At 40.8% G+C, this 27,966-nt stretch overlaps 2 protein-coding genes across 10 annotated transcripts in view; one reads left to right on the top strand and one right to left on the bottom strand.

Annotated features, from left to right (window-relative positions):
• Window positions 1-1,087: 1,087 nt before the first annotated feature.
• Window positions 1,088-19,228, bottom strand: ARMT1 (acidic residue methyltransferase 1). Of its 3 annotated transcripts, XR_012433547.1 has the most exons (6): window positions 19,162-19,228; window positions 17,112-17,217; window positions 13,848-14,092; window positions 8,146-8,332; window positions 7,154-7,319; window positions 1,088-3,072 (listed from the first exon to the last, which is right to left on the bottom strand). XR_012433547.1 is itself a non-coding variant. In XM_005552149.4 (5 exons), the coding sequence occupies exons 1-5, from the start codon at window positions 19,200-19,202 to the stop codon at window positions 2,305-2,307; spliced, it is 1,326 nt and encodes a 441-aa protein (XP_005552206.1). In that variant the 5' UTR covers window positions 19,203-19,228; the 3' UTR covers window positions 1,088-2,304. The 3 variants fall into 3 exon arrangements, 2 of the variants coding, with proteins under 2 accessions (XP_005552206.1, XP_073893384.1); XM_005552149.4 differs by lacking the exon at window positions 8,146-8,332; XM_074037283.1 differs by lacking the exon at window positions 19,162-19,228.
• Window positions 19,229-19,589: 361 nt separating this feature from the next.
• RMND1 (required for meiotic nuclear division 1 homolog) overlaps window positions 19,590-27,966 on the top strand; it is a 47,421-nt gene continuing 39,044 nt past the window's right edge. For all 7 annotated transcript variants that reach the window (XR_012433546.1, XR_012433545.1, XR_012433543.1 and 4 more), the window contains exons 1-2: window positions 19,590-19,732; window positions 24,803-25,320. Coding sequence is in view for 1 of the 7 variants with exons in the window: in XM_005552147.3 (XP_005552204.3) it covers window positions 24,817-25,320 (504 nt within the window). In the remaining 6 variants the exon portion in view is untranslated. The remainder of the gene's footprint in view (window positions 19,733-24,802; window positions 25,321-27,966) is intronic.

Raw genomic sequence — 27,966 nt, 5'->3', positions numbered from 1 at the left:
TGGTGGCTCACACCTGTAATCCCAGCACTTTGGGAGGCTGAGGCGGGCAGATCACGAGGTCAAGAGATTGAGACCATCCTGGCTAACATGGTGAAACCCCATCTCTACTGAAAATACAAAAATTAGGGCGTGGTGGAGGCTGAGGCAGGAGAGAACCTGGGAGGTGGAGATTGCAGTGAGCTGAGATCACACCACTGCACTCCACTCCAGCCTGGCGACAGAGCGAGACTCCGTCTCAAAAAGAAGTAAAAATAAAAAAATAAAATAAACTGGTGAGGCTGGGCACAGTGGCCTTGCCTATGATCCCAGCACTGTGGGAGGCTGAAACCAATAGTTTGAGACTAGCTCTGGGCAACATAGTGAGACCTCACCGCTACAAAACAAAATTAGCTGGACATGGTGGCACACACCCATATTCCAGCTACTGAAGAGGCCGAGGTGAGAGGATCGCCTAAGTCCGGGAGGTCAAAACTGCAATGAGCTGTGATCATGCCACTGCACTCCAGCCTGGGAAACAGGGCGAGACCCTGTCTTAAATACAAAACAACACTAAACCAACATTAAAAGTTAAAAATCAACTGGTGAAAACATAGGTAAGCCCTTCCTCCTGCTAAGCATTAAAAAAAATTCTATCTTGACCTGACCCTCTTCCTCAGTGCCACCTTTCTTGCACTAGTTTGCTTCCTTGCTCTTTTTCATGGGGAAGGGGGGTGTTGAACTACTTCCAGTGCTGGAGCTCACATGGTGGCTATGAAGTCAACCTAAATAAACAACTGTGTTCTAAATTATGTCAAATGCCTACAAACAATTCTAATACGAAAGCATTTTACAAACTTACTCTTTAAAAGAGGCACACATGTGGATAAAGAAACACAGTAGATTCAAAATGTACAGTTTTCTATAAACATTTTGCAAAAATCTTTTTTAATACTTAGCTAGAGCATAGACTAATAACCTTTTATAAATGATATTTAATAACTGCTTTTGGCAACATCTATAATACATATTACAAGTTTCTTTTTATATAAATCTCATTTTTAACCTTCCTTTCTTGATTTTTCCCCGCTGGAAAATAAAACCAATGAGATTTTCAGTACAACTCATTTTATTATTTTAGTGCAACAAAACACTTCCAGATTTTTTTCCAATTTCAGTTTCAAAACAAACTGACCTGAAATTTTTAGTGTTTAGTATCTGTGACAATGACCAATAAAATGTGTAAGAATATAAAAAACCCTGTCTCTACCAAACCCCGTCTCTACCAAAAAATACAAAAAACTAGCCGGGCGAGGTGGCGGCGCCTGTAGTCCCAGCTACTCGGGAGGCTGAGGCAGGAGAATGGCGTGAACCCGGGAGGTGGAGCTTGCAGTGAGCCGGATCTCGGCCACTGCACTCCAGCCCGGGCGGCAGAGCGAGACTCCGTCTCAAAAAAAAAAAAAAAAAAAAGAATATAAAAAATAAAAATAAATTCATTCATTGTTGGTAGTACTCCAAATTCAATGCGTAAGAACCTTTTCTATCTAAAGCATTTTCCTAAAACTGCAAACTAAAAATCTGTTTATTTAAAACACTTATGTGGTAAAATAATCTCATTTGATTATGGATATCATAAATAGAATATAAAAGATATCACATTTCTTAAAATACCATTTATTTCACTGTGTTCAATTCTGGGTTTCCTAACATCCATTCTACAGGTCAATGAAAATACAAAGGTGTGCAAATGAAACAAGCTATTGAAATGAAATAAAATTCAAGGAGAATAAAAGTTAGAATTAACTTATGAGGTAACTTTTATGTGAGGAAACATCACAGTTGTAAGGAATGCCTCTTTACAGAGAGTCATTAAGATGTGCATTTTCACAGAGCTATTATTTCATGAGCCCAAAATCAAGCAAAATAAAACTTCATGCTTCCTGGAATATTAAATACCATGCAGTGCACTATTTAAGAAAAAAATAGGGTTAACTAAAAGCAGAACTCGCTTATTTTTTGCTTCCTAACCAATTAAGTTCATTAAAAGCACTTGAAATGATGTATTTAACCTGAAAAAAAGTTGCTAAAATTCCAATATAAATGTAATTATCTGTAACTGGCTTAACCCATCTATCCCCAAAACAGTGTAGTGGGGCAAAATGTTAAAAAGAAAAATCATCCAGTGCGCATGTAGATGGGCACGGAGAAGCCAAGCTTCCCAGAGCGCGTACAGAGCCAGCCGCCAGGCGACTCAATTCACGCGCTCCTTTTCTGGGGATGAAAAGGTGCTCGTCATCTTTCTATGCAACTGAGAGCTCCTAAATCAAGTCAAAGGGGACCATCGTACTGAAATATTCCATACTTTCCACTGGTCCACCAGCAGGGCTCAGAGGCCATGAGCTGTTCCCCTTGCCCAGGCTTCAGACCAACCTGAATTTCAGCTTTTAATGTTCTTATGGTACAGAGGGGTGCGGGATGGAAGCCATTCAGAGCCTGATGAAATGGAACAGAAAACTCCCATTTTCTGTCACCTGTCAACTTCCTGTAATTCAAATCACCCTTGAATAAAATTAAATGTGCCTTCTGTAATTCAGCATATAAGTCGGGAGCAACCTGAGGCATTGCACAGTACTCATGAGGCAGAGTCCAAAATATATGATCGTGGTAAACCCATTTACCCATTTTAACAAACTCTTCCCAGTCAGCCCCACACTTGGACATCCACTTATGATTACCATGTTTTACCTGTTCAATTAACCAATTAAAATCATGTATAGTAGTATCAGAAACAAACCATGGAATTGTTTTTCCATAAAAATGAACCTCAGTAGCCAGTTCAGAGGACAACAAGAAGTTGGCTAATATTAAATCTGTAACAAGCTCAAACCCAGAATTATCGAGAACAATATACACTCTAGTAACAGAAGCTTTTTCTCTTGTTTTCTTGCAATTGCTAAGCAATGACCAAAGATGTTCCATATCATTCAATAAAATGAAAGGTTTTAGGTCTTCCAGTGAATTTAGTACATCGGTCTTCTGAGAACTACTTTCTCCACCTGAGAGAGACAGATCACACTTATTTCCCCACAGTGAAATCTGAAAAAGAAAAAGTACAAAATATTCACCCTTCTGCTGAATAGCCAACAAAACTCCATTATGTAGCGGGGTGGGGGAACGTTGCTAAAAAACTAATACATATCTACAAAACTCTTTAAATGCCCATCAAATCCATACTTTCTCTAACAATGCACAAACTTTGTTTCACATGATGCTGTATTAACAAGATAAAACTGAAATTTCTAATTCATCAGTACGTAATGGACTTAAAAAAACTGGTTTCAATTATTTTAGCACTCACATTATTTATTCAGAATAAAAGTTTTTGCAGCTTAATGATATTAGAACACCATCGGTTGCTGTAAAGAGAGGCTCAAAGTTGCCCATATAATGCAGAGTCAAGAGAAAAAATAAAAGTTTATTTTTTCCTCCTAGCCCCTGCAGAACTGCCCAGTTTCTTTCACTAACTGGATAACCTTAGGACATGACACCTCTCTGGGATTTGGTTCTCTCATTTGTAAAATTTTAAAAACTGAACAAGGTGATATCTAAAGACGCTACTTTTTAAACAAGGTCATGTTAACTAAAGACCCATTGTAATCAATTATCTTATTCCGCTTTAAATTGAATACTCAATTACGTTTTGTAGAAAACAGTATGTAGGCCTATTTTTATTTTAAGCCATAAAATTACATGTTTAGGACTTCAGGCTCAACCTGGGTTCAAACTCAGCATCTTCAGTTTATGATCATCAACAAATTAAACTTAAGCTCTCTAAGGCTCAAGTCTTGCAACTGAAAAATGAGATATTACTACTTACCTCACAGAATTATTGTGAGAATTGATATAATGCATGCAAATAATGTACCAAATACCTGGCATATAGAAGTACTCAATAAACACTAGCTAAAACAGACTCTACTCTCACTTGTGATTTCTTTTTTAATAAAGATGGGGTCTCACTATGTTGACCAGGCTAATTTCTATCTCCTGGCCACAAGCAATCCTCCTGCTGTGGCCTTCCAAAATGCTGATATTATAAGCATGAGCCACCTTGTCAGGCCCTCATTTGTAATTTAAAATAAGGAGAATGCATGTTCCAACCAATAGTTTTTTCTGTTTTTTTAATTTTTTTGTTTTGAGATAAAGTTTTCCTCTTCACCCAAGCTGGAGTGTGGTGGTGCGATCTTGATTCACTGCAACCTCCACCATCCAGGTTCAAGCAGTTCTCATGCCTCAGCCTCCCAAGTAGCTGGGATTACAAGGGTATGCCACCACGCTCAACTAATTTGTATATTTTTAGTAGATAAAGGGTTTCGCCATGTTGAACAGGCTGGTCTCGAACTCCTGACTTCAAGTGATGTGATTGCCTTAGCCTCCCAAAGTACTGGGATTACAGGCGAATAGTATTATTTATTTTTATTTTTATTTATTTTTTGAGACGGAGTCTCACTCTGTCGCCCAGGCTGGAGTGCAGTGGCGTGATCTCGGCTAACTGCAACCTCTGCCTCGCGGGTTCAAGCTGTTCTCCTGCCTCGGCCTCCCAAGTAGCTGGGATTACAGGCGCCCACCACCACGCCTGGCTAATTTTTTGTATTTTCAGTAGAGACAGGGTTTTGCCATGTTAGCCAGGCTGGTCTCAAACTCCTGGCCTCAGGTGATCTGCCCACCTCGGCCTCCCAAAGTGCTGGGATTACAGGTGTGAGCCACCATGCCCGGCCGAATAGTATTATTTTAAAAAGAGATAAATGAATAAATTTTGTTTAAAAATAAGGCTTAAATAGTAACTAAAGTGTCCAAGGTCACCCTTTTCTCAAGTTTCCTGAAGAAATCCATACAATGGTGTCCACGATGGCCTTCAGCGACTGAGAGCAGGTTCTGTGCTAGCCTCCTGCACTTGCCCTTCACAACGTCTTCGTCTTCGCCCCAACGACAACGTCTGTCGTTAGTTTGTAACGACATAGTTTTTTGTGCAATTACTTGATTGTCTATATTCCCTCAAGATCACAAGTTTTGACAGGGAGAATCAGCCTGTTTTTGTTTTACCACTACATGCCCAGCACCTAGAATGGCATTTGCCATAGTAGCCCCAGAAATGTGCGTGTGGACAGTGGGAGAGTGCTACGACTCTTGAAAGCGATCAACAGTCTCTGCAAACTAGAATGTTTTCAAGCTTCCCTTGAGAGGTTAACCTGTTGCTCACTGTGGCCACCAAGTGGAGGCAACTCTGGCCCCCTTCACTTGGGAGCACAGTGACAGTGTGAAGAAGTTGTTAGCCAAATCAGATGACAGAAAACAGATGCATGCTCATTCTTCTTCACAGTTTATTATACTTATGGGACAAAGAACACATTCAAAGAAGATGATTCCCTAAAAGAATGGGCTAGCTAGGAGTCAAGAACTAGCATGCCAGTTTTTGTTTTTGTTTTTGTTTTAATTCCAAGGCTAAGCATAAGGCAGAGTTGAAAGGAAAAAACAAAAAACAAGGTTTATTAGTTAACAATGTCCTGGGCCAGGCAAGGTGGCTCACGCCTATAATCCCAGCACTTTGGGAGGCCAAGGCGGGTGGATCACCTCAGGTCAGGAGTTCAAGACCAGCCTGGCCAACATGGCGAAACCCCATTTCTACTAAAAATACAAAAATTAGCCAGGTGGGGTGGCATACGCCTGTAATCCCAGCTACTCAGGAGGCTGAGGCAGGAGAATTGCTTGACCCCAGGAGATGGAGGTTGCAGTGAGCTAAGATCGCGCCACTGCACTCCAACCTGGGCGACAGAGCGAGACTCTAGTCTCAAAAACAAAACAAAACAAAACAATATCCTGACAATTTTTGTTTTGAACTCAAAATATGCCTTTATTTGTGACTTTGCTTGCCCTCGAAGTCTCACCAGGGCTTTGTTGCCACCTATAATCTGTCAGCAATTCCTGCAGTTTCTATGTTCAAAGAACATCGAGGCTCTGGTGATGTCACTACCTCTTATGCTATCAACTTGGCCCCAACCTCCCTCCCCAAGTTATTTTCAGACCAGCTCTCCCCATTTCCACCTTCGCCCCTCGCAGTCTATTCTCAGAAGCATTCCTTGAAATAGTCAAATAGCATTACCACTCTGCTCTCAGAAGGTTTTCTCTGATGGCTTGTTTCACTTTTAGTAAAAATTTATTTAATACAAGCCGTTCTGTGTCCCTTCCACCCCCCTACCTCTCAGCAACTACAGGGTTTCCTTGCAATTTTTCTCACCTCTCCATGTACTCCCCACACATGCACCTGACTTACTCCTTCCCTGCCTTCAGGTCTGTAGCCTCAGCCTCCATGGACCCTTCCCTGGCAGCCCTGATCTCATCCCCAACATCCCCAACACCCTTTTCCTGCTTTATTTCTCTTCAGGGCACTTTCTAACATTTCTTTTTGAAAGTCTTCCTCACTTTTTCTGGAAAATGTGAGGGCTGGGGATACTGCTGCGTACCACATGTTTCCTAATAGTTCTGATTCTAATAATGTGTTGTAAATTTCAGGATGTTTGCATGAATTAAAAACTAAACTGAATACAAGATAAACAAAGAAATGCAATGAAAGTGTATTAATGGGCCAACTGACTACCCAAATATTATCATCCACTGATGCTAACAGCAGGCTGTATCTCAGGCTCTGCGCTCAGCACTTCACATGCAAGAATCTAGTTGAATTCTCACATCAAATTACAAAGTGTACATTATCTTCATTTAACAGAGGAGGAAACTGAGGCCCAGATAAATTAAGCGACAGGCCTCAGGTCCAAACACAAATGAGCCACAGAGCCAACACACACCCAAGTCAGCTGGGAGACCAAATTACTATTGTTCTTTCAAGCACGACAAAAGCTAAGCAAATTACTATGAAGTATTCTCTCAAGTATGACAGAAGCTAGAAAGTCAGATAACTTCTTTGCCACTAAAATCATAGCCAGAGCAGAAAAGATTTCAAACTCATTTCACTAAATTAATGGATTTTCATCTCTTAACACCATTAGATAAAAAATGATCAATTATAGCAAAGAAAAATATTTACATGTTTTGTTAACTGTACAACAGTTTATTTTCTGTTTAAATAAAACACACTCAGAAGATTAATGATCACATTTACCTGAAGAAGTTTAAAAAACTCATCTTTCAGCTGATTTTCATCTAGGTCTTCAATAGTTTTTATCAATTGTTGCAGGTGAGTACATAAAGCAATGACAGATTCCTGTGACTCACAGAAATTTTGCTCTTTTGATTCTTTAAATACATCAAAGTAATCGATTGGCGGACTAAAGGAGGAGAAAAACATAAGTGAAACATTTTAATCTGTACATTAGGATAACTGCAGTTCTTAAAAGAAAATAGCACCACACAGTCTCAATAATTAGTGCTAACAGAAACTAGATATAACATTTATCTAATTGACTAACTAGAAAAACTTAACACTAAATAATCAAATTACACAAAAATCTCTCAAACTCATTTTCATTGTCAAAAGTTCCCAAATCAAGTATTTTTCTGGAAATATTAAATAGTGATAATGACTATGTTCATAATTATTTACCCAGCAGGGATTCCAGGGCAAAAGAAGGAGAAAGATAAATTTCAAGACAACTGTTTTAGTTCAACAAACATTTTTTAAGCACCCGATGTGGCAGAGTTCTAGTAACAAATGTATAGAATATAAACAGAATATTTGAATACAATGCAGCAATCATCAACAGAATGAAACACAGAGTATGATGGAAATACAATGAGTACTTAAGATAAATTAGACTTAATACTATTGTACGTTTTAGAAGAATGATAATTTTTCATCACTAATATTTAGGTATTTTTGGGCAACTTTAACCAAAGGTGACGTATGTGACACGACTACACCTTCATGTTTTCCAGCGAGAGATTAAATCATATTATATTGGCCTAAGAAAATCATAACTAAGAAGATATAAATACTAATTTAATAAACTTTACTGAATTGAATATAAAAGACATTCAGATTATTGGGTCTTCCAAATTAGCTACTTTTTCCATGGGCCATTCATGTTAGGGTAAAAACAATCTAAGACCGATGTAATGGGATTGATTTGTTTTGTTTTGTTTTAAATAACATACCAGTATTTAAACATCCGAATGATGGCTGCCTCCTTCCGGCCAGTTAGTCACCTCGGGAAGCTACACCCTTATTCCAAGGGCACTGCCATTGCTCAGGGCACTTTTGGAATTCCTCTTTTGGAATTTTCTTCAGAACTTGCTTGTGGCACATCATTAAACCTCCTGTCAGTGATCACATATCTTCATCCTTTGGAGTCAATTTATTTTTGGAAACAGTCAAAAGTCACTCGGAGTGACTTCAGTAGAATGAGGTGTGTGATCAAATTGGATAAAAACCTTTTTTTTTTTAATCAAAAATGAGTTACTAAAAAAACAGAAGACTAAATTTTCTTTTTGAGGCATGTAAACTGGCTCTGAAAGAAGTTCCAAATAATTCAAAGATGGTTTTAGCAATGGCAGCACTGCTGAAATCCATCAGTCTCTCAAGGTGACTTAAAAGGATAAATATCATTCGGATGCATAGACCCAATCCGGTCCACCACCTGTTTTGTCTGACTCACATGCTAAGAGTGGTTTTTATATTTTTGAATGGCTGAAAACAAAGTGAAAGAAAAGTAGTATTTTGTGATACATGAAATTCAAATTTCAGTGTCCATTAAATAAAGTTTCTTTAGAACACAGCCATGCTCATTCTTACATATTATTTAAGGCTGCTTTCACACTACAACGACAGGTTCAGCAGCTGCAACAGAGACCACATGGCCCCTATGCCCAAAAGATTTACTACAAAAAAAACAAAGATTTACTGGCCCCTCTACAAAAGGTTCTAATAAAAAATGTTCTAATGGCCGGGCGCGGTGGCTCAAGCCTGTAATCCCAGCACTTTGGGAGGCCGAGACGGGTGGATCACGAGGTCAGGAGATCGAGACCATCCTGGCTAACACGGTGAAACCCCGTCTCTACTAAGAAATACAAAAAACTAGCCGGGCGAGGTGGCGGGCGCCTGTAGTCCCAGCTACTCGGGAGGCTGAGGCCGGAGAATGGCGTGAACCCGGGAGGCGGAGCTTGCAGTGAGCTGAGATCCGGCCACTGCACTCCAGCCTGGGCTACAGAGCGAGACTCCGTCTCAAAAAAAAAAAAAAAAAAAAAAAATGTTCTAATGTTTTATTAACAAACCATTCATTAAAGTCACACCTCATATTAAGAATGAGCTTTATTTCTTGTATTTAAGAGAGTAAACTCACATAACTATATATAAATCCTCATTTTAGAATGTTTGCTATTTTAGAATCTACTAAAGCTGTGTATGTACACACACTATGACCCAGTGATTCACTTCTAGGGATATACCCAACAGATGTATTCATCCATATGTTCAGCAAAGAAGTGTTAGAATGTTTATAGCAGCATTCTTCCTAACAACTCCAAACTGAAAAGTACTCAAACATCCATCACAATGGAGTAAACAGATTGTAATACGTTCATATAACGCAATATTATAAAGCAATAAGAATGATCTACAATTATACTGTAACATATGGATGAGTCTCACAAACATAAAAATGAGTGAAAGAAGCCAGACACAAAACTATATACTGTATCATTTCATTTCAGTAAAGTTAAAAAACAGGCAAAACTAACACAGGTCAGGACAACGGTTATCCTGGAGGGGTAATGATGGTGGTGACTGGAAGGGGACTCAAGGTGGACTTCTGGGGTCTGTAAGGTTCTGCCTCTTGATCTGGGCACTGGGTACACAAGTATGTTCTTGAACATATAAGGCATGCGCATTTTTCTATATGTGTATTACACTTTATTAAAGTTTTTTTAAAAATTTAATATTTTCTCTGTATTTTCACCTTTCAATATCTGAAGTGTATGTACTTAATATGTTTAAATTTCACATATGGCCAAAACTTTGAATCTTAATTTAGACTGGCAGACTATCAAAGCACATTTCAGCATAAAATTGTAAATTAATGTAAATATGTCTGCTATAAAAGCTGGTCAGTTTGGAGTTGCCATTGACCTAGGATAGTGATCCTCCATACAAGAACCTAGAAATTAGACATTTCAGAACGACTTCAGTGCTAGCTCCATTGTAAGATGGTTCTTTATCTGCCACAGAAATCACTTTGGGAAGAGTTCTACATCCGTGACTGTGCAACATTCTAGTTTCTTGAACTTAAAGCTGCATGTTCCCTCTATTCCATTGAACAATCTGTTCGCTGAACCAGTGGCTATCATCACTCTCTGAGCTTCCGAAAGAAAAACTGACACCCAGGCCCCACCCCAGATCAATTAAACAATCTGTATTTATTCCAACGTAATAATCTAAAACTATGTGGGGTTTTTTTGAGACGGAGTTTCGCTCTTGTCGCCCAAGCTGGAGTACAATAGCATGATCTTGGCTCACTGCAACCTCCAACTCCTGGGTTCAAGTGATTCTCCTGCCTCAGCCTCCTGAGTAGCTGGGATTACAGGTGCCCATCACCATGCCTGACTAATTTTTGTATTTTTAGTAGAGACGGGGTTTCACCATGTTGGCCAGGCTGGTCTCAAACTCCTGACCTCAGGTGATCCACCCGCCTTGGCCTCCCAAATGCTGAGATCACAGGCGTGAGCCACTGTGCCTGGCCTAAAAACATGCATTTTTGAAGCCGCCTTCCTTTTCCCCCACTGGGTCATAAATGTGCAGCCAGGTTTGTGAAAATCTGCTCTAGGTACTTTTAGTCTCTGATCAATCTCTAAAAGCAAATTCAGAAACAGCATTGCTGTTGCCTTAAAAACCCAAACTCCACTAACCCTGCTCAAGGTGCCACCCAGTCTTTCAACACTTTGGCAGCTTTGGCTCATACCACAGATATTTTCCAAAATTATGAAACCATCACCCCGAACTTCAGACTACTCTAAGTCCTTGACAGGCATCTAAATCTACTATTTGGGAAGAATGGTTAAATAAGGACTCTAATCTGATTCACACAGTTCAGGCTCACATCCTGGTTCCACCATCTACTAGCCATGTCACCTTGGGCATGTTAGGAATCTGTCTGAGCCTCAGTCACCTCAACTGTAAAATGGACCATAACAACGCCTACATTTCACTGGGTTGCGCAGTCACCAGAACATTGCTAGTTACTGACAGCTCCTTACATCTACTGGGTGCCTTCTCCGTGCCAAGCAGTGCACTGGAGGTTTTTTTTTTTTTTTTTGAGACAGAGTCTTGGCCTTTCACCTAGGCTGGAGTGCAGTGGTACGAACTTGGCTCACTGTAACCTCTGCCTCCTGGGTTCAAGTGATTCTCCTGCCTCAGCCTCCCGAGTAGCTGGGACTACAGGCGCGCACCACCACGCCCAGTTAATTTTTGTATTTTTAGTAGAGACGGGGTTTCAGCATGTTGGCCAGGATGGTCTTGATCTCTTGACCTTGTGATCCGCCCACCTCGGCCTCCCAAAGTGCTGGGATTACAGGTGTGAGCCACCATACCCGGCATGCACTAGAGTTTTAATAGTGTATTTTGCTTTTAGATCAGAAGTTCTAAAACCTACCTATCAGAAAAAACAACAAATTGTGATATGAAAAAATATATATAGGCTGGGCGTGGTGGTTCATGCCTGTAATCCCAGCACTTTGGGAGGATGAGGTGGGAGGATCACCTGGGGTCAGGAGTTCAAGACCAGCCTGGCCAACATAACGAAACCCCTCTCTACTAAAAATACAAAACAAAAAAAAAAATTAGCCAAGCAAGGTGGCAGGCGCCTATAATCCCAGCTACTGGGGAGGCTGAGGCAGGAGAACTGCTTGAACCCGAAGGCAGAGGTTGTAGCAAGCCAAGATTGCGCCACTGTACTCCAGCCTGGGCGACAGAGCGAGACTCCGTCTCAAACAACATAAAAAAAACTTAAAAAAAAATATATATATATATATGTGTGTGTGTATGTGTGTGTAAGATTAAGACAAAAAAGCTGTTCATTAGCTTTTTTGTTTCCCAAAATGTTTCCCAAAATAGTGGAACTGTTTTCTCAAAATAATTTTTACATATGTTTTATTTTACATATGTTTCCCAAAATAATTTTATTTTATAATTAGTGCTGACTTGATGACTTTAAATTATCCTATGCTATGTTTACGAATAGATACCAAAGGATTCCTCTTAGTCAACAAACCTGGATTTTTGGAACCTGTGATCATTAAGAATAATCCAATAATCCCCATTAACTTTTCTTTGGCACTATAAATAACAGTTTTTTGTTTTTTTTAAACAGTCTTGCTCTGTCACCCAGCATGGAGTGCGGTGGTGTAATCTCGGCTACTGTAACCTCTGCCTCCCAGGTTCAAGTGATTCTCCTGCCTCAGCCTCCTGGGTAGCTGGGAATACAGGAATGTGCCACCACACCTGGGTAATTACGTATTTTCTGTAGAGACGGGGTTTTGCCACGTTCACCAGGCTAGTCTCAAATTCCTGACCTCAAGTGATCCACCTGCCTTAGCCTCCCAAAGTGTTGGGATTCCAGGCGTGAGCCACCACGCCTGGCCTAAAAACTAGTTCTCTATCAGATGTTTTCCTAGGAAAAATTTAATAATACAAACAAGCCTATAAAAGTTACTTTGAAACACGTGTACTTTAAAAATCTTTTTCTAAACTAACGTTTTTAAAAAAATGATGAAAGATTAAGACTGTAATACAATAGCATGATTCACTGTTCTCATGACTCCTTAAACCAAATAAGTTGTAACATGTTTATTATCTATTTTAATAAACAAAACATATGCTTACTTTGTCCCATCCTGATTTATATATATGCAACTATTTCAAATTAACATTTTTTACTCAATAAGCAAAACTTCTTTTATTCTATGTCTTTATTATAATCTTCAATTAATTCATGCTTTATTTATCTATTTTATTGAGGCAGAGTTTCACCCTGTTGCTCAGGCTGGAGTACAGTGGCACGATTTTGGCACACTGCAACCTCTGCCTCCCAGGTTCAAGCAATTCCCATTCCTCAGCCTCCCGGGTAGCTGGGATTACAGGCCTTTGCCACCATGCCTCGCTAATTTTTTATTTTTACTAGAGACAGGTTTCGTTATGCTGGCCAGGCTGGTCTCGAACTCCTAACCTCAAGCAATCTGACCACCTCAGCCTCCCAAAGTGCTAGGATTACAAGTGTGAACCTCAGGGCCTGGCCAATTCGTACTTTAGATATTTACTCTTATGTCTATTCTAGGCAAGTGGATTATAATTGCCAAGAATCTGTTAAATCGGTAACAGCTGTAGAAATGTCCATCAGTAACATTTGTAGAAATGTCCAACAATGCTATTAAGATTTGCTAAACTAGGCCGGGCGCGGTGGCTCAAGCCTGTAATCCCAGCACTTTGGGAGGCCGAGACGGGCGGATCATGAGGTCAGGAGATCGAGACCATCCTGGCTAACACGGTGAAACCCCGTCTCTACTAAAAATACAAGAAAATTAGCCGGGCGAGGTGGCGGGCGCCTGTAGTCCCAGCTACTCGGGAGGCTGAGGCAGGAGAATGGCGTGAACCCGGGGGAGCGGAGGTTGCAGTGAGCCAAGATCGCGCCACTGCACTCCAGCCTGGGGCACAGAGCAAGACTCCGTGTCAAAAAAAAAAAAAAAAAAAGATTTGCTAAACTCAACCAAATTCAAGCTTCCACTGGTGTTTATTTTTAAACTTATCCTTTTACAATTTCAGAAAAAGTATAAATTTCTAAACATTTGCTAGTTGATGATTACACACATACCTCTGGATAATTGCTTCATGAATTCTACGATACATGTAACATTCTACGAACAACCATGGTGAGTAGAACCATCTTGATTTTCCATCACTTTCATTTAAAAGACTCTGTTGATATTCTAGGTACTGATTCCATATATCAGTATCAACAAATTTCTCAACCAAGGGGATAATTGGTTTATCTGTTTGCAATTCATTCCGTAATTTAGAAAGGAGAGAAATAGCTTTCTTTTCAGCTTCCACGCCTTCCTGCAAAAATACAAGAAAAATCAATTATGTGTGTGTCTGTGTCTGTGTTTGTGTGTGTGTGTCTGTGCAATTCCTCTAGGGTAACATATTTTTACAGACTTAAGAAAAGAAAAATGTTCAAAACTACATTATACTTCTTTAAACATTACATTTAGAACTCTTAAACTGAAAATCAAAAACACACACGGATCTCATATGAACATAATCGTGCCTTATCTATCTAAGTTCTGGCCTTTCTGTTATCTTCTGTGACCATTACTACAGACGGAAAGGAACCCCTGCCAGACTTTCCATGTCTTTCATGCTTCCATACACATTCTTCTTTCACCATTGACACCACTAGAAAGGAAACTGTGGCCTTTCTGAGGTTTCTTTTGGTAGCTCAATTTTTTTTTTAACTTGTTTTCCACCGAGTTCTAGCTAGGTGAGAGATGAGATATGCTGACATACAAGGCGCTACAATATTATCTCACATGACAGGCCAATTGGAGTGGGGACAAATGTAATGGGATCAGAATGAAGTGAAAATGACTTGGCACCTCTGGTTTTACATCAGCAAGATTCCTGCCCCATTAAAAAAAAGAAAACGTAAGCCTAATAAAAACATGTATATAATAAAATGTAGAGAATAAACATCAAGCCTGAATATTTTTATAAGATCATTTTTATCATGTTGATATTTAGTCCCTACTTTCAGATCTGTAATTTTCTCAATATAAACATCTCTTCATTCTTTCTTTTGTTCCAAGTAGAATTTATTTTGCTGCTAGAACAAAAGATTGAAGCTTTAGAGATTCTGCAGGTTCAGAAATAGAAGAAGTTGTGGCTGACTGTTTTGAGAGGAACTCCCCCTCCTCCAAATCTCTACCCTAAAGTCTTAAACTTCAACTCTTTAACCATAAATTCCAACAACTGAGGTTTTATAGGGTATCAGGCACCCTTTTACAGAAACATATACCTACAAAGGCTAATGGATTAAGAGTGATGTCACTGCCAGTTTGTTCACTTACTTGAATTGAACTCAAACATTTACTGAACCCTGTATGTGCCTGACACTAACCTCAGGACCAGAGAAAGATGAATAAAGCCTGGCCCTGTCTCCAAGAGACACACATCTGCCAAACCAGGTAGTCTAAGGGGAAGGACGTTTGACCGCTGAGGTGGGGGAAGACAGAAAACTGTGTGGCATGGCTCCTTTGGAGGTAAGCCTGGCCCTGCTATAGGTGGGGGCTTAGGGAGGTAGGAGAACACAGGAGGCCCAAGGAGAGCAGTCATAGGTATAATAGAGGCATGAAAAAAGGACAGAAAGGCTACCAAAAGCAGACTTTATCTGTGTCAACATTTTATTTACATCCTGTTCTGTGTCCAGTAGAGTGTGAAACGCGATAGGGCTGGAGAGACAAGAAACTCTGCCTTCAGTTACCTGATGATTACGGGCATACAGGCCAAGTAGCAATATACTAAGACTTCATTAATTACTACATTTTAGATCACTCTGGTAAAAAAAATGAAATTACAAAAGCACTATGGGGCCAGGCACAGTGGCTCACACCTGTAATACCAGCACTTTAGGATGCTGAGCTGGGAGAATCGCTGGCATCTAGGAGTTTGAGGCTGCAGTGAGCCACGACTGCGCCACTGCACTCTAGCCTAGTAGATAGAACAAGATCCTGTCTCAAAAAACAAAACAGGGCCGGGCGCGGTGGCTCAAGCCTGTAATCCCAGCACTTTGGGAGGCCAAGACGGGCGGATCACGAGGTTAGGAGATCGAAACCATTCTGGCTAACACGGTGAAACCCCGTCTCTACTAAAAAATACAAAAAGTTAGCCAGGCGAGGTGGTGGGCACCTGTAGTCCCAGCTACTCGGGAGGCTGAGGCAGGCGAATGGTGTAAACCCGGGAGGTGGAGCTTGCAGTGAGCTGAGATCCGGCCACTGCACTCCAGCCCAGGCAACAGAGCGAGACTCCGTCTCAAAAAAAAACGAAAAAACAAAACAACAACAAAAACACAAGTACTACGGTAATTTGTTTACGTATATGACCAAACACTAAAGTGAACTATCCAAATTTGGCTAAATTATACTTGTGTGATAAAAGTATGTCAGCTATCAAAATTATGTTTATGTGATAAACATTAAAACCATTCATCAATAGAATTGTCAGTGTCTGAATTAAGCTGGATTTTAGCAATAAGGAACAATAGGTGATCCCTGTGTTATGCCAGGATTCGTTTCAAAGAAGTTTCAAAAAATATAAAAGAAGTTGAAAGAAGTAGAACATTACACTCAAACTGTGTATGTATTATCTCACTCCATTTCAACTTGGCCAAGGAGAAAAGATCACCGACCATTTCTCTAAATCTTTGTTTTCAACGCTTAAAAAAAATGTACTGGTGTATGCATGCTCTTTTACAGTCTATTGTGTAATAGAAAGATTACTGAACCTACAAGTTTAAAGACCTATATCTAACATAACATAGTTATCTGGATTTCTCCTCATCCATTAACTGAATGGACAAAGTGATTTCTAATGTCCTATTCTGCACTGAATGCTAATGAGTCCCAACTTGAATCAGTACAATGTGTCAATCAATTATAATTCATATCACTGAGCTTTGCATAGCAGTTTGAACTTCCAGGACTCAAGATCTCAAATTAGTAATATAAATACTACAACTCAAATTAAACTTGAAATTTAAAAAGCTCTTCTAAGCAACTCAATCGCTTAGTCACTTGGCTAAGTCAATTGCAAGTCTGTTGCCTACTCACCAATTACAACATTAAATATATTAGAAAATACATTCTGAGGTCTAAATAACTGACAGAAGTAATTGTTGGAACACAATTATTTTCTAAATTAAAGATTGGCTGTTCTATCTCCATTTCAATGTATTACATTAAAACCAAATAAATACTTGGCCCATCTATTGATTTTTACATTTAAAGGAAAATTGATGCCTTCAATAACTATTTATTATGTTTCTGTTGAGAAATTAACAAAAAATTAAAACAATTCTTACCTCTCCATGTTTCTCAAAAAATTCACTTTTATGTCGATGCAATGTATCAATAACCTTAGTTAAGATCTGTGGTATTCTGTCTTTAATTGTAAGATATGCAAATGATCTAGAAAAAAGAGTCACACGCATTATATTACTTAGTAGCATCTACACTAGAAGATTGGCTTTTAGTTTCTGGGACATTTCATGTATATTAAACTCTTCATACAACTATTAAAAGGTAGACAAGTATTGTGTGATTACTATATTAAGACATAAGAAAACCTGAAAACTTCTCTGGTATGTCATGGAAGCCAAATTGTCTCAGGGCCTCTAATCCCAGATTCTCCCATGGAGTCTGTTGAATCATTCTTATCTTTCCTATTCTATTGCTTTTATTTTCCTAAATCAGAAACTCGCTTAGCAATGTGACAGGATAGGGAATGGATTAGCTTAGAAATCAAACAGGCTCTTGTCCCAGGTCTACTACTATCTGCTAAGTCACCTGCTAAGGAAGGTGAAAGAAGCAGTGCATGTGAAACCACTTTAAAGTGTCTAACGTGTTTGAACAACATGAATAATTAAAGGTACTTGTAAGCCTGTGTCTCTCGATTCTGTCTGTATTCTGAGTCAATTTTCTTTTCAAAGGTTTTCCCCTTCTCTGCCTTCTCTATCTGCACAATAGACTCCTTCCATCCTATTCTGCCCCTAAGCAAATGAAGGCATGCTACTGTCTTTCTCCCAGTCAAAAAATTAGAGATTTTATAGAAGTGTCCAAAAATGAAGCAAGCTGGAGATGAAGAAAAACTTATACCCGCATTAAAAAATTAAAGATATTCTTGATTTTATTCATACAAAAAAACCAAGATTTACAGATTATCATTTTATATCATTTTAAGGAAATACATGATTCAGGTAGAAACAAAGCTTTATTTGGTGGTGAAACTCCGTGCAGTTTTAAACATAGAGCACAGAGCTTAGCTGACCAGTGTTTTTATCTTCGGATCACAAGAGACAATCGTTAAATTATTAGGTTGTAACTCGGGTATTTCTTCAAAAGGTTTCCTCAAATCATAGCTAAGAAAAAAACTGCAAACACTTTCTTACTCTGCGGTGCCTCCAGTACCACCCAAAACAGTGATAGGTTTTAATGTGTATAGTAACTACGTTGACCAGAATTTAATTTTTAAAAATCATTAATGAAAGAACACTAAAACCTCAGAGGGTAAGCAGGAATATTAAATCAACTGCCACTTGAATTTTCGCAGGCAGTAGGTACAGTAAGTCCTTTTTTGAGATTTTACTTTAATTGGAAAGTATTACTGTTTTCCTAACTACTACACTTCCTGCACCTCTGGAGCAAAGTCTCTGGCCAGGAATCGAGTGAGGCCAGAAGCCCTAGGGCGCAAAATTGAAGGAGACACTCTCTATACTTGCAGGACCTGAAACAGTGCCCGCTTCAATTTTGGGCCATTGGCGCCACTTTCTTGGCCTCAACCTACTTTCTGCGGTTTATTTTCCTCAAAGTGTTCTCGTCTTTTGCAATATTTTGAAGTAAGGACCAATTTCAAATATAAATTTGGGCAATTTATGCAAATGGATGTTCTTATTTGCACGGTCACCCACAACTTTACCCAAGAATCTGTAGCGTGATGACTATAAAGCAAAAAACTACAGACAGTTCTTACTGTGAGATTACGATTTGATCAACAGGAAGAAACCCGTTTCTTAACAGCTCTGAGATCCCCAACTCTTACGGAGAATTTTAACGCCCCCAAAGCGAGTTCATTAAAGTGAATAAATGAAAAGTGACCGCCAGGAACAGACCGCGAAGCTGAGCCCTGTCCTGATCCTTACGAGCAGCCACCGCGGGCGGGCTCCCTCCCCGGGGCCGCCTCCCCTCGCCTCCGAGCCAGTCCGCGAAACCCGCAAAGGCGTCCTGGGAAGCCGCGCCCGGCGGCGGGACTCGAACGCAGCCCACCGGAGAGCGAGCGCCCTCCGCTTAGTCCCCACAGGCTCCTGATGAGGCCCAGCTTTCCGCAAAAGTGGGGAAGAGAAAAGTAAGACGAACCCCACGTCCTGTCCTGAGAGAGACGCCGGGACGACAGCCATTACGTTCCGCGATCCCGGCCGCAAAGATCGGCGCTCAACCGCCGCAGAAACAGAGGCGTTACCGCCGCGAAGGAGGAGCTGAGAATGGGGGTAGTGTGGCTTTAAAAAAAAAAAAGTGCTTTTGAATAAAGAAACTTTATTTGGTGCCCGTACAAACGGCAAACAGTGGCTGGCCAGAGGACCCAATCTTCCGGGGACGAAGGCGGTGACAGCGGAAGGCGACTAGAGGAGCGGATATGGAAGCAGCGAAAGCCGGAAGCAGGTAAGGACCGGGAGGTCCCAGGGCCTAGGGAGCGGAAGAGGTCGCGGCGACGCGGGTCACGTGGTCAGACAGTCACGTGGTCCGAGTTGCTCCCGCTAAGTGGGACCAGAGTTCAGTGCGCCTGCGCAGTATCGGGGGTGGGAGGGAGCGCCCTTCCAGGAGATGGGGTGGCTGCTGTAGTGAGAGACTGGTGCTGCGGCTCTTTCCCTGCAGTCCTGCAGAGGAAGCGCGCGTCCCTGGCCCTTCCTTCTTCTCTTCCGGCGGAGAGGTTAGTGTACTGCCTTTCCTTAGCTGCTTGGGTGGTCCGGCTCGGAGGTCTGCGCCCTGGCTCCTGGCCGCCCGGAATGTGAACAGTCACGGGTTACGCTGGTGCGACTGTGACCCTCTGCCTCTTACCGTGATCTTTGGTCGACTTAGCTGGGAGTAAAAAGCACTCAGTCAATTAATGAACCCTTTTTTTGAGCCAGTGCACCGCGGTAACTGTAGAAATCGATAAAATAATTTTGAGTTTGAGGAATTGAACGGCCTGCTCCCAAAGATGAGTGACAGTTGTCTCTTGAATCGTAGCCTAGCTGTAACTGATTTTCTTAATTGGTGTTATTGTCTAAAAGTTGAAATGTGCCCAGGAACTGAGTAACTGCCTAGTATTTCATTTTAAAAATTCGATCGAATGCCTACTATGTACTGGGCGCTATTGTCAGGAGATATAGTAGGAAAAAACACACAAATCTGTATCCTCAAGGAGCTTCCATTCTGGAGGGAAGACACAAAAATCAGCCCTTTCCTTTTTTTTCCTTTAGCGTTCTGTCTCACGTATTTTACTGATTTACCTTGTTTTTGCCTGTCACTCCCAATGTAAGGTTCAAAAGATTCAAAAGATAGGATTTTTGTCTATTTTATTTTCAACTGTATTGTCAGCAACTAGGCACAATGGCTGGCACATGATAAGAACTGAGTTGTTTTGCAGTATGAATTAATAAACTAAAAATTAAAGGTATGTAAGTGATGTTACACAATGGAGAAATGCAAAGTGGAGGAAGTTAGAGAACGGGTGCTGGTTGTGTGTTTTTAATGTAGTGGTTGGGGAAGGCTTCACTGGGTAGAAGACGTTTTAGCAAACCTCCGAAGGAGGTGAAGGTGTGAGCCTTTCAGATCCCTGGGAGAAGAGCGTAAGGAACAGCAAGTGCAAAGATCCAGAGGCTAGAATGAGGAGCAAAATAAGCAAAGGAGAGAGCTGTCGGAGTGCTGATAAAGGGCCAGAGAATGTAGTGCCATGCAGGCCATTTTGAGGGCTTTGGCTTTTTTTTTTTTTGAGACGGAATCTTGCACTGTCGCCCAGGCTTTAGTGCAGTGGCGCGATCTCGGCTCACTGCAACCTCCGCCTCCCGGGTTCAGGCGATTATGCTCCTGCCTCAGCCTCCCGAGTAGCTGGGATTATAGACCCATGCCACCATGCCCGGCTAATTTTAGTATTTTTAGTAGACACGGGGTTTCACCGTGTTGGCCAGGCTGGTCTGGAATTCCAGACCTCAAGTGATCCCTCCCAACGTGCTGGGATTACAGGCGTGAGCCACTACGCCTGGTCGGAGGGCTTCAGCTTTTATTAAGTGAACCGTGAAGCCATAGCCACATTTTGCGCTAAGATTTGACTTCAAAGGATCACTTTGGTTGCTTGTGTTGAGAAGAAACTGTAGGGGGCCCAAAACAGAATCAGGGAAACTGGTTAAAGCTATTATAATTATCCATGAGAAGGATAGCAGTTTGGATTAGGTAGTAGTATTACTGATGATGGGCAGTGGTCCCTAGAAGGCCCTTGGGATTTACTGACAGGTTGGATATGGAGAATAAAGAGTCAAAGTGGACTCCACGTTTTTGGCTTAGCAGTTATAAAGATACTAATTACTGCTCGTCAATGGGAAAGACTGGGAAGAAAGGGATGCAAGGGATTCCAGGGGTATAAGAGAGAGATTAGAATGGTAGACCATGGAGTTTAAACAATATGGAGGAAGTGAAGTCATGGGGAGTGAGAGACCGCGAAAAGGTGGTTGGATCATTGACTCGTGGGTCCTGTTGGTGTTGAAGAATTGTTGGAATTGGGTAATGGAGTGAGATGCAAAGATAGGAGGTGGTGCTTAGAGAGTAGAATGGATGAAATTGAGGTGAGGAGGTCCGATGTATTGATAATGACAGTAGGGCCTGTCTGATAAAAAAACAACGTAAGGCACAAATGTAATCTTAGGCTTTCTAGAAGGTGCAGTGATAAAAATGGGATGGGGTCCGGTGGCTCACACCTGTAATCTCAACACTTTGGGAGGCCAAGGCAGGTGGATCACCTGAGGTCAGGATTTCAAGACCAGCCTGGCCAACATGATGAAACCCCGTCTCTACTAAAAATAAAAAAAATTAAGCATGGTGGCAGGCACCTGTAATCCCAGCTACTCGGGAGGCTGAGGCAGGAGAATCGCTTGAACGGGGGAGGCGGAGGTTGCAGTGAGCCAAGATCCCGCCATTGCACTCCAGCCTGGGCAACAAGAGCGAAACTTTGTATCAAAAAAGAAAAAAGAATAGCTAAAATGTATTTGAATAATGCATTTTATTTAGGTCAATATACCCAGACATATTATTTCAACAAATAATTGATAGAAGAGTTGAGATATTTTACTTATTAAAAAATTGAGGCTCAATTTATACTAGCCAGAATTCAAGGGCTCAATAGCAATGTGGGTTGTCTAGTGGCTACTTTACAGGTTACGGGATAATGACCATGGGCATGAGTGGCTGAGGAAAAGTGAAAAACAGGACCATTCAGGAAGGGAGATTAGGGAACTCAGGGCCAGGGTTTTGGAAGAATCATCCCCACCACTGATCAGCATGGATATAGAAACCATTGAAAGTTACTGCAACAATAATATTACCTGTAACTTTTACATACATTGTAATAGTGCTTCATGTAACCTCCATATTAAGGTAGTCAATAGCGTTTTGAGGTAAATAATTTATTCAAAGAGGCCAGGTGCAGTGGCTCACGCCTGTAATCCCAGCACTTTGGGAGTCCAAGGCAGGCGGATCATTTGAGGTGAGGAGTTGGAGACCAGCCTGGCCAACATAGTGAAACCCCGTCTCTGCTAAATAAATAAATATATATATATATAAAATACAAAAACTAGCTGGGCTTGGTGGCGCACACCTGTAATCCCAGCTACTCAGGAGGCTGAGGCAGGAGAATCACATGAACCTGGGAGGTGGAGGTTGCAGTGAGCTGAGGTGGCACCACTGCACTCCAGCCTGAGTGACAGATCGAGACTCCCATCTCAAAAAAAAAAAAAAAGAATTTCCTCAAAGATAATGAAAGAATCCAGGACTGTGGACACATTTCTAAAATATTTTATAGTTAGGTTCTTCAAAATTAAGTGGTTCAACTGGAATGGAATAGTACTAATCAAAGGTGAACTGCAGTAGCCAATTGGACTAGAATGAAACACAGAATACCGGCTTTTGAAGGGATTTTGAAAGCAGCAGGTTCTACCTCCTAAGTATCACTGTGAATCATCTTTGTCCTTATCCTGGAGAGAGGTAATAAATAAATAAAAGGTAGTGGGTAAGAGTGTTGACTTTGGAATTGGGAAAGCCTGGGTTTTACGTTAATTACGTCTCTGCAGCTTCTTAATGGTGAGCACTTAGCCTCTTTAAACCTCAGTTTCCTAATCAGTGAAATGGGATCATTATGAGGTGAGGCCGAGCACTTGGCATGTAGAAAGTGCTCAGAGTGATGTTAGAGTCTCTCTCGTTTCCTCCTGCACATCATCACCAAAAAGTTGTTTCAGGAACATACATTTGACTATGTGACTCTCAGAGTTAGAAGCTCAGCTTTCTCCCCGCCTGTAGAAACTCTTTGGGATGACTTTATAGATCCTCTGGTGATCTGGTCACCGGTTCTTTTTCGGTCCTTACCTTCTGCAGCTCACTCGTACCTCCCCTGAGATAGGGAGATAAATAGGACTCCATGCCTGAAGTGTTTGACTTGCTGATCCTTCTGCCCTTTCAAGACTCAGTTCAAATGTCACCTCTGTGACAATGCCACACTCTTCACATGCTCCTTTCTCTGGAATAGAGCAATTTGTGCATCTCATTCATTTTCCTCTGCTAGACTTTGAATTCTGAGATCATTGATTCATGTATCTCTAGCACCTAACGTGTTATTTTTTAAAAAAGAATTATTGATTACTACGGTCTGACTTTTTTGTTTGTTTGTTTTGAGACAGAGTCTCATTCTGTTGCCCAGGCTGGAGTGCAGTGGAGCGATCCTGGCTCACTGCAACCTCTGCCTCCCTGGTTCGAGCGATTCTGTATCTCAGCCACCTGAGTAGCTGGGATTAAAGGCACGCACCATCATGCCTGGCTGATTTTTTTTGTATTTTTAGTAGAGAGGGGTTTTCGCCATGTTCGCCAGGCTGGTTTTGAACTCCTGGCCTCAAGAGATTTCCCCCTCCCGACCCTTTTAGCCTCCCAGACTGCTGGGATTACAGGCATGAGCCACTGTGTGTGGCCTACTATAGGCTAACTTTAAAATAACACATTTCGTACTGTAAATAAGGGGGAAATTCTGTTTACCTTGTCTGGAAGGTTCATGTGTGTATCTGATGTGCCTCATGCACTCCCATGCCCAGCCCCAAGCTGAAAAGCACCTTCCCCTACTAGAATCAGCTTAGATCTTTCTGGGAGCCTTTCCTGATTCTTTTTTTTTTCCCTGAGGCAGAAAAAAGGCTGGAGTGCAGTGGTACAATCATGACTCACTGCAGCCTCGGTCTCCTGGGCTCAAGTGATCCTCCCACCTCAGCCTGTGAGTAGCTGCGACTATAGGCCTGAGCTGCCATCACACCCAGCTAATTTTTAAATTTTTGTCATTTTTGTAGAGATAATGTTTGGCCATGTTGCCCCAGCTGTTCTGAAACTCTTGGACTCAAGCAATCCCTTTGCCTCAATCTCCCAGTGTGCTGGGATTACAAGTGTGAGCTACAGTGCCTGGCCAGTACAGATTTTTATATACTTGATATGCTAATGAAGTAAATGAAGTGGTCCCATCACTTTTTTTTTTTAAGGTTCTTGTTATGTCAGTAGCTTTATAATCTTGTAATCTTCCAGGAAGAAGGCCAAATGTTGATAAAGGCAAAGTGGCAGAAACACTGTACTTACTTTTTTAACCTTGTTCTTTTGCTAGAATTAGGATGTATCTGTTTTACAAATTTTTTTACAGAAACATGCCTATTACCTAGGGAAATATTATATATGTTTTAAGCGTTAATTTTAAAACTTGAACTTTGAATTCCTTTTCTTTTAGCTTGGGACGTGGTAATGCCAGCCACATTCCTCAGAGCCGTGGCCGGATCTCATCATATATTATCAAAAGCACATCAGTGCCGAAGAATCAGTCATCTAATGTTAAAACCACTTAAGGAATTTGAAAATACAACATGCAGCACACTGACAGTATGTCAAAACTTGGATTTCTTCCTTCCTGATAAAACATCTGGTGGTTTGAATAAGTCTCAGATCCTGGAAATGAACCAAAAAAAATCCAATACAAGCCTGCTCTCTCCATTAAATGCTGCTCGTTGCCAAGATGAAAAGGCACACCTTCCAACCATGAAATCCTTTGGTACTCACAGGAGAGTGACCCATAAACCACATCTATTGGGTTCTAAATGGTTTATAAAAATATTAAAGAGGCATTTCTCATCTATATCAACGGAAACATTTGTTCCAAAACAAGACTTCCCACAGATCAAGAGACCACTAAAAGCATCCAGGACCAGACAGCCATCCAGGACCAACCTTCCAGTTTTGTCCGTGAATGAGGTAAAGTAGGGGTGGCCGTGGCTCTTGTGCTTAGTGATCGTTGCTCACACTAAACTAGTGTGCGTTGCACCCCAGCCTTACCACCAACGTCAGAGAACTGGCAGTCACTCAGACTTCCTCATCAAGATCTTTGAAGCCTAATAAATATCCAAAGGGATTCAAAATCTTAATTTTTAACAATTAATGATACATATAAAAACAAAATACAATAAAACATGAAAATATAGTTTATAAAAGATTTGGTATTGGTCTAAGGAAATTGAAAAAGAGGACCGATATTAAGTCCAGTCTAAGAATGGGACTGTAAAAAAAATTAAAAAAAAAAAATTAAAAAATCAAACTAGAAATTCTTCATCAAATTAAAAAAAAGTAACTGCCGACAGATAAGCCTTTATTAGGCTGTGGCAGTTGCATGGGTCGGTGAAATGACACGGTAAGGTAGCCTCCAAAAGCTGCAGGGGAGGAGGGCCTTGTTTTTTTATCCTCCTAAGGTTTAAGGGGTTATTTTTTTTATTCATCCTTAAGGAGTTTCTGGGAATTTTTCTGCTACAATTTGCATTTCTTCTTCAATAACAGGTTAAGGGTCAAGATCAAGCCCTTAGTAACCTTTGTGTCTTGCATAATACCTAGAACTGTATGTTGTACTTACATGTTTATTAAATTGGAAAGGATTGAAAAGAGGCAAGAGGATCTTTAATGCCAATAGTCATCAACATTAAAGATACTTTAAACTTGATGAAGACTTCTGAATCTATCAGAAAACAGGTTAGAATGTCTGTCTTCAAGTCTTGGTTCTGAAAAGTAGCCCCTGAGCCTGTTTAATTTGGGCCGTGTTTTTATTACTGTGTAGCTGACACCCCTTGGAAAGGTATACATACATACCTTTACTCATCCTCTGATTCGGAAGCTAGGAATTAATGAATGGTTTTTGTGTTGGATTCTGGAATGCTTTCAATTCTTGTGTGGTTTCTCTGAACCCAGGATGTGAAGGATGGAGTGTTGTGCGGCTACTGCTCCACCTTTCCTTTTGCTGGAGCTTTGGGGTAACCTGGGAAATTCAGTATTTAAGTGTCCAAGATGACATTAAGTGTAAAAACCTGAATTCATGGCAGATCCAAAAAAGAGAAAGCTCAGTTGTGTTCATTTGTAACATCTAACAGCACAGTGCGTCGGTTTCTTAGGAAGAAGCTGATACAGTCAGAGATGTCCCTAGGCTATTTCTTTGGGCCATCCTTAGACTTGCAAGCAATTTTCCTAAATACCGTATCTTATTTTTCTTTAGGTTTTTTTTTTTTTTTCTACTTCCTTCCAGGAAAGAATTTGAAGTAGATTTTCAACATTCAACATAGTTTCAAATGAGATAATAAATACTTTTGCATATTAGAACAAATAGTTGACATGAACAGAGAAATGTTATGAAGTACCTGAAATGAATAATTTATTGAACATTGTGTTTTGAGAAGCCCGGTAATTAAAAGAGGAAATCCTCCTGGGATTTACTGTTTGTTGTTTTTTATTGTGGGAGAGGGCAGAGTAAAAACATAAAAATATCTTCAGAGAAATAACTTTTTCCAGCACCGAAATGAAGGAGTTATTTCATGGATTCTGTTATAGGAGACATTGTGTAACACGATAGACAATGACTTCAGTTGGAGTTTGGCAAAAACAAGCCGTATGCTGTCCTTCTGAAAGCACAGGAATATAATAGAAAATCAGATGTTTCTGGCCGGACGGTGGCTCACACCTGTAATCCCAACATTTTGGGAGACCAAGGCAGGTGGATTACTTGAGATCAGGAGTTTGAGACCAGCCTGGCCAACATGGTGAAACCTTGTCTCTACAAAAATACAAAAAGTAGCCAGGCATGGTGGTGGTGCACACTTGTAATCCCAGCTGCTCGGGAGGCTGAGGCAGGAGGATCTCTTGAATCCAGGAGGCGGAGGTTGCAGTGAGCCAAGATCGCACCACTGCATTCCAGCCTAGGTGACAGAGTGAGGCTCTGTCTTAGAAAAAAGAAGAAAATCATATGTTTCTAAAGTGATCTGAGATAATATAATTTTGGAACACCATTTTTTGAAGATTTTATTTTTCATAGAGAAAGCAGTCTTGGCATGACTAGGTAATATGTCCCCGGGACCGAAGCCTGACTTTCATCTGCCACAAATTGAGGGCCACTCCATTTTCATACGGCCATCATAGTGGTAAACCCTTTATACCACTTTATACCATCAAAGTAGTAAACCCTCTATGTCCTTTATACCATCAAAGTGGTAAACCCTTTATACCACTCTTGACTGAGACAAGGAAAAGCCTCTGCTTTGTGTCAAAAGCATGTGGACTTTGTTTTGTTCCCATAGTTGCACTGAGCTCATCTTTTCAGCTCTGCAGAACAACATGCATCTGGAGTTGGCTGAATGGTTTCAGTCACCCTCTCTGTTCGAATTAAATCTTTACCTGGTCTCATTTTCAGCGATCATCATCTGAGATATTCAACCCACATCCCTTTGGCTTACAGTTCCTAAAAGCAATAGTGGGTCCTGTGGCTTATGCCTATAATTCCAGTGCTTTGGGAGGCTGATGCAGGAAGACCACTTGAGGCCAGGAGTTCAAGACCAGCCTGGCAACATAGCAAGACTCCCATTTCTA

Source organism: Macaca fascicularis, chromosome 4, assembly GCF_037993035.2.
Source record: "Macaca fascicularis isolate 582-1 chromosome 4, T2T-MFA8v1.1".
NCBI classification, from domain to species: domain Eukaryota; kingdom Metazoa; phylum Chordata; class Mammalia; order Primates; family Cercopithecidae; genus Macaca; species Macaca fascicularis.
The sequence above is the reverse complement of the archived record's forward strand: the minus strand, read 5'-3'. Positions and strand labels throughout refer to the sequence as shown.

Excerpts from the sequence above, each read along its gene's own strand:
- ARMT1 (XM_005552149.4), bottom strand. The coding sequence starts at position 19,202 with ATGGCTGTCGTCCCGGCGTCTCTCTCAGGACAGGACGTGGG. Across the intron at positions 14,093-17,111 it reads TTTTTGAGAAACATGGAGAG|GAAGGCGTGGAAGCTGAAAA; the intron begins GTAAGAATTGTT and ends GTATTTTTGCAG. Across the intron at positions 3,073-7,153 it reads AGTTTTTTAAACTTCTTCAG|ATTTCACTGTGGGGAAATAA; the intron begins GTAAATGTGATC and ends TTTCTTTTTCAG.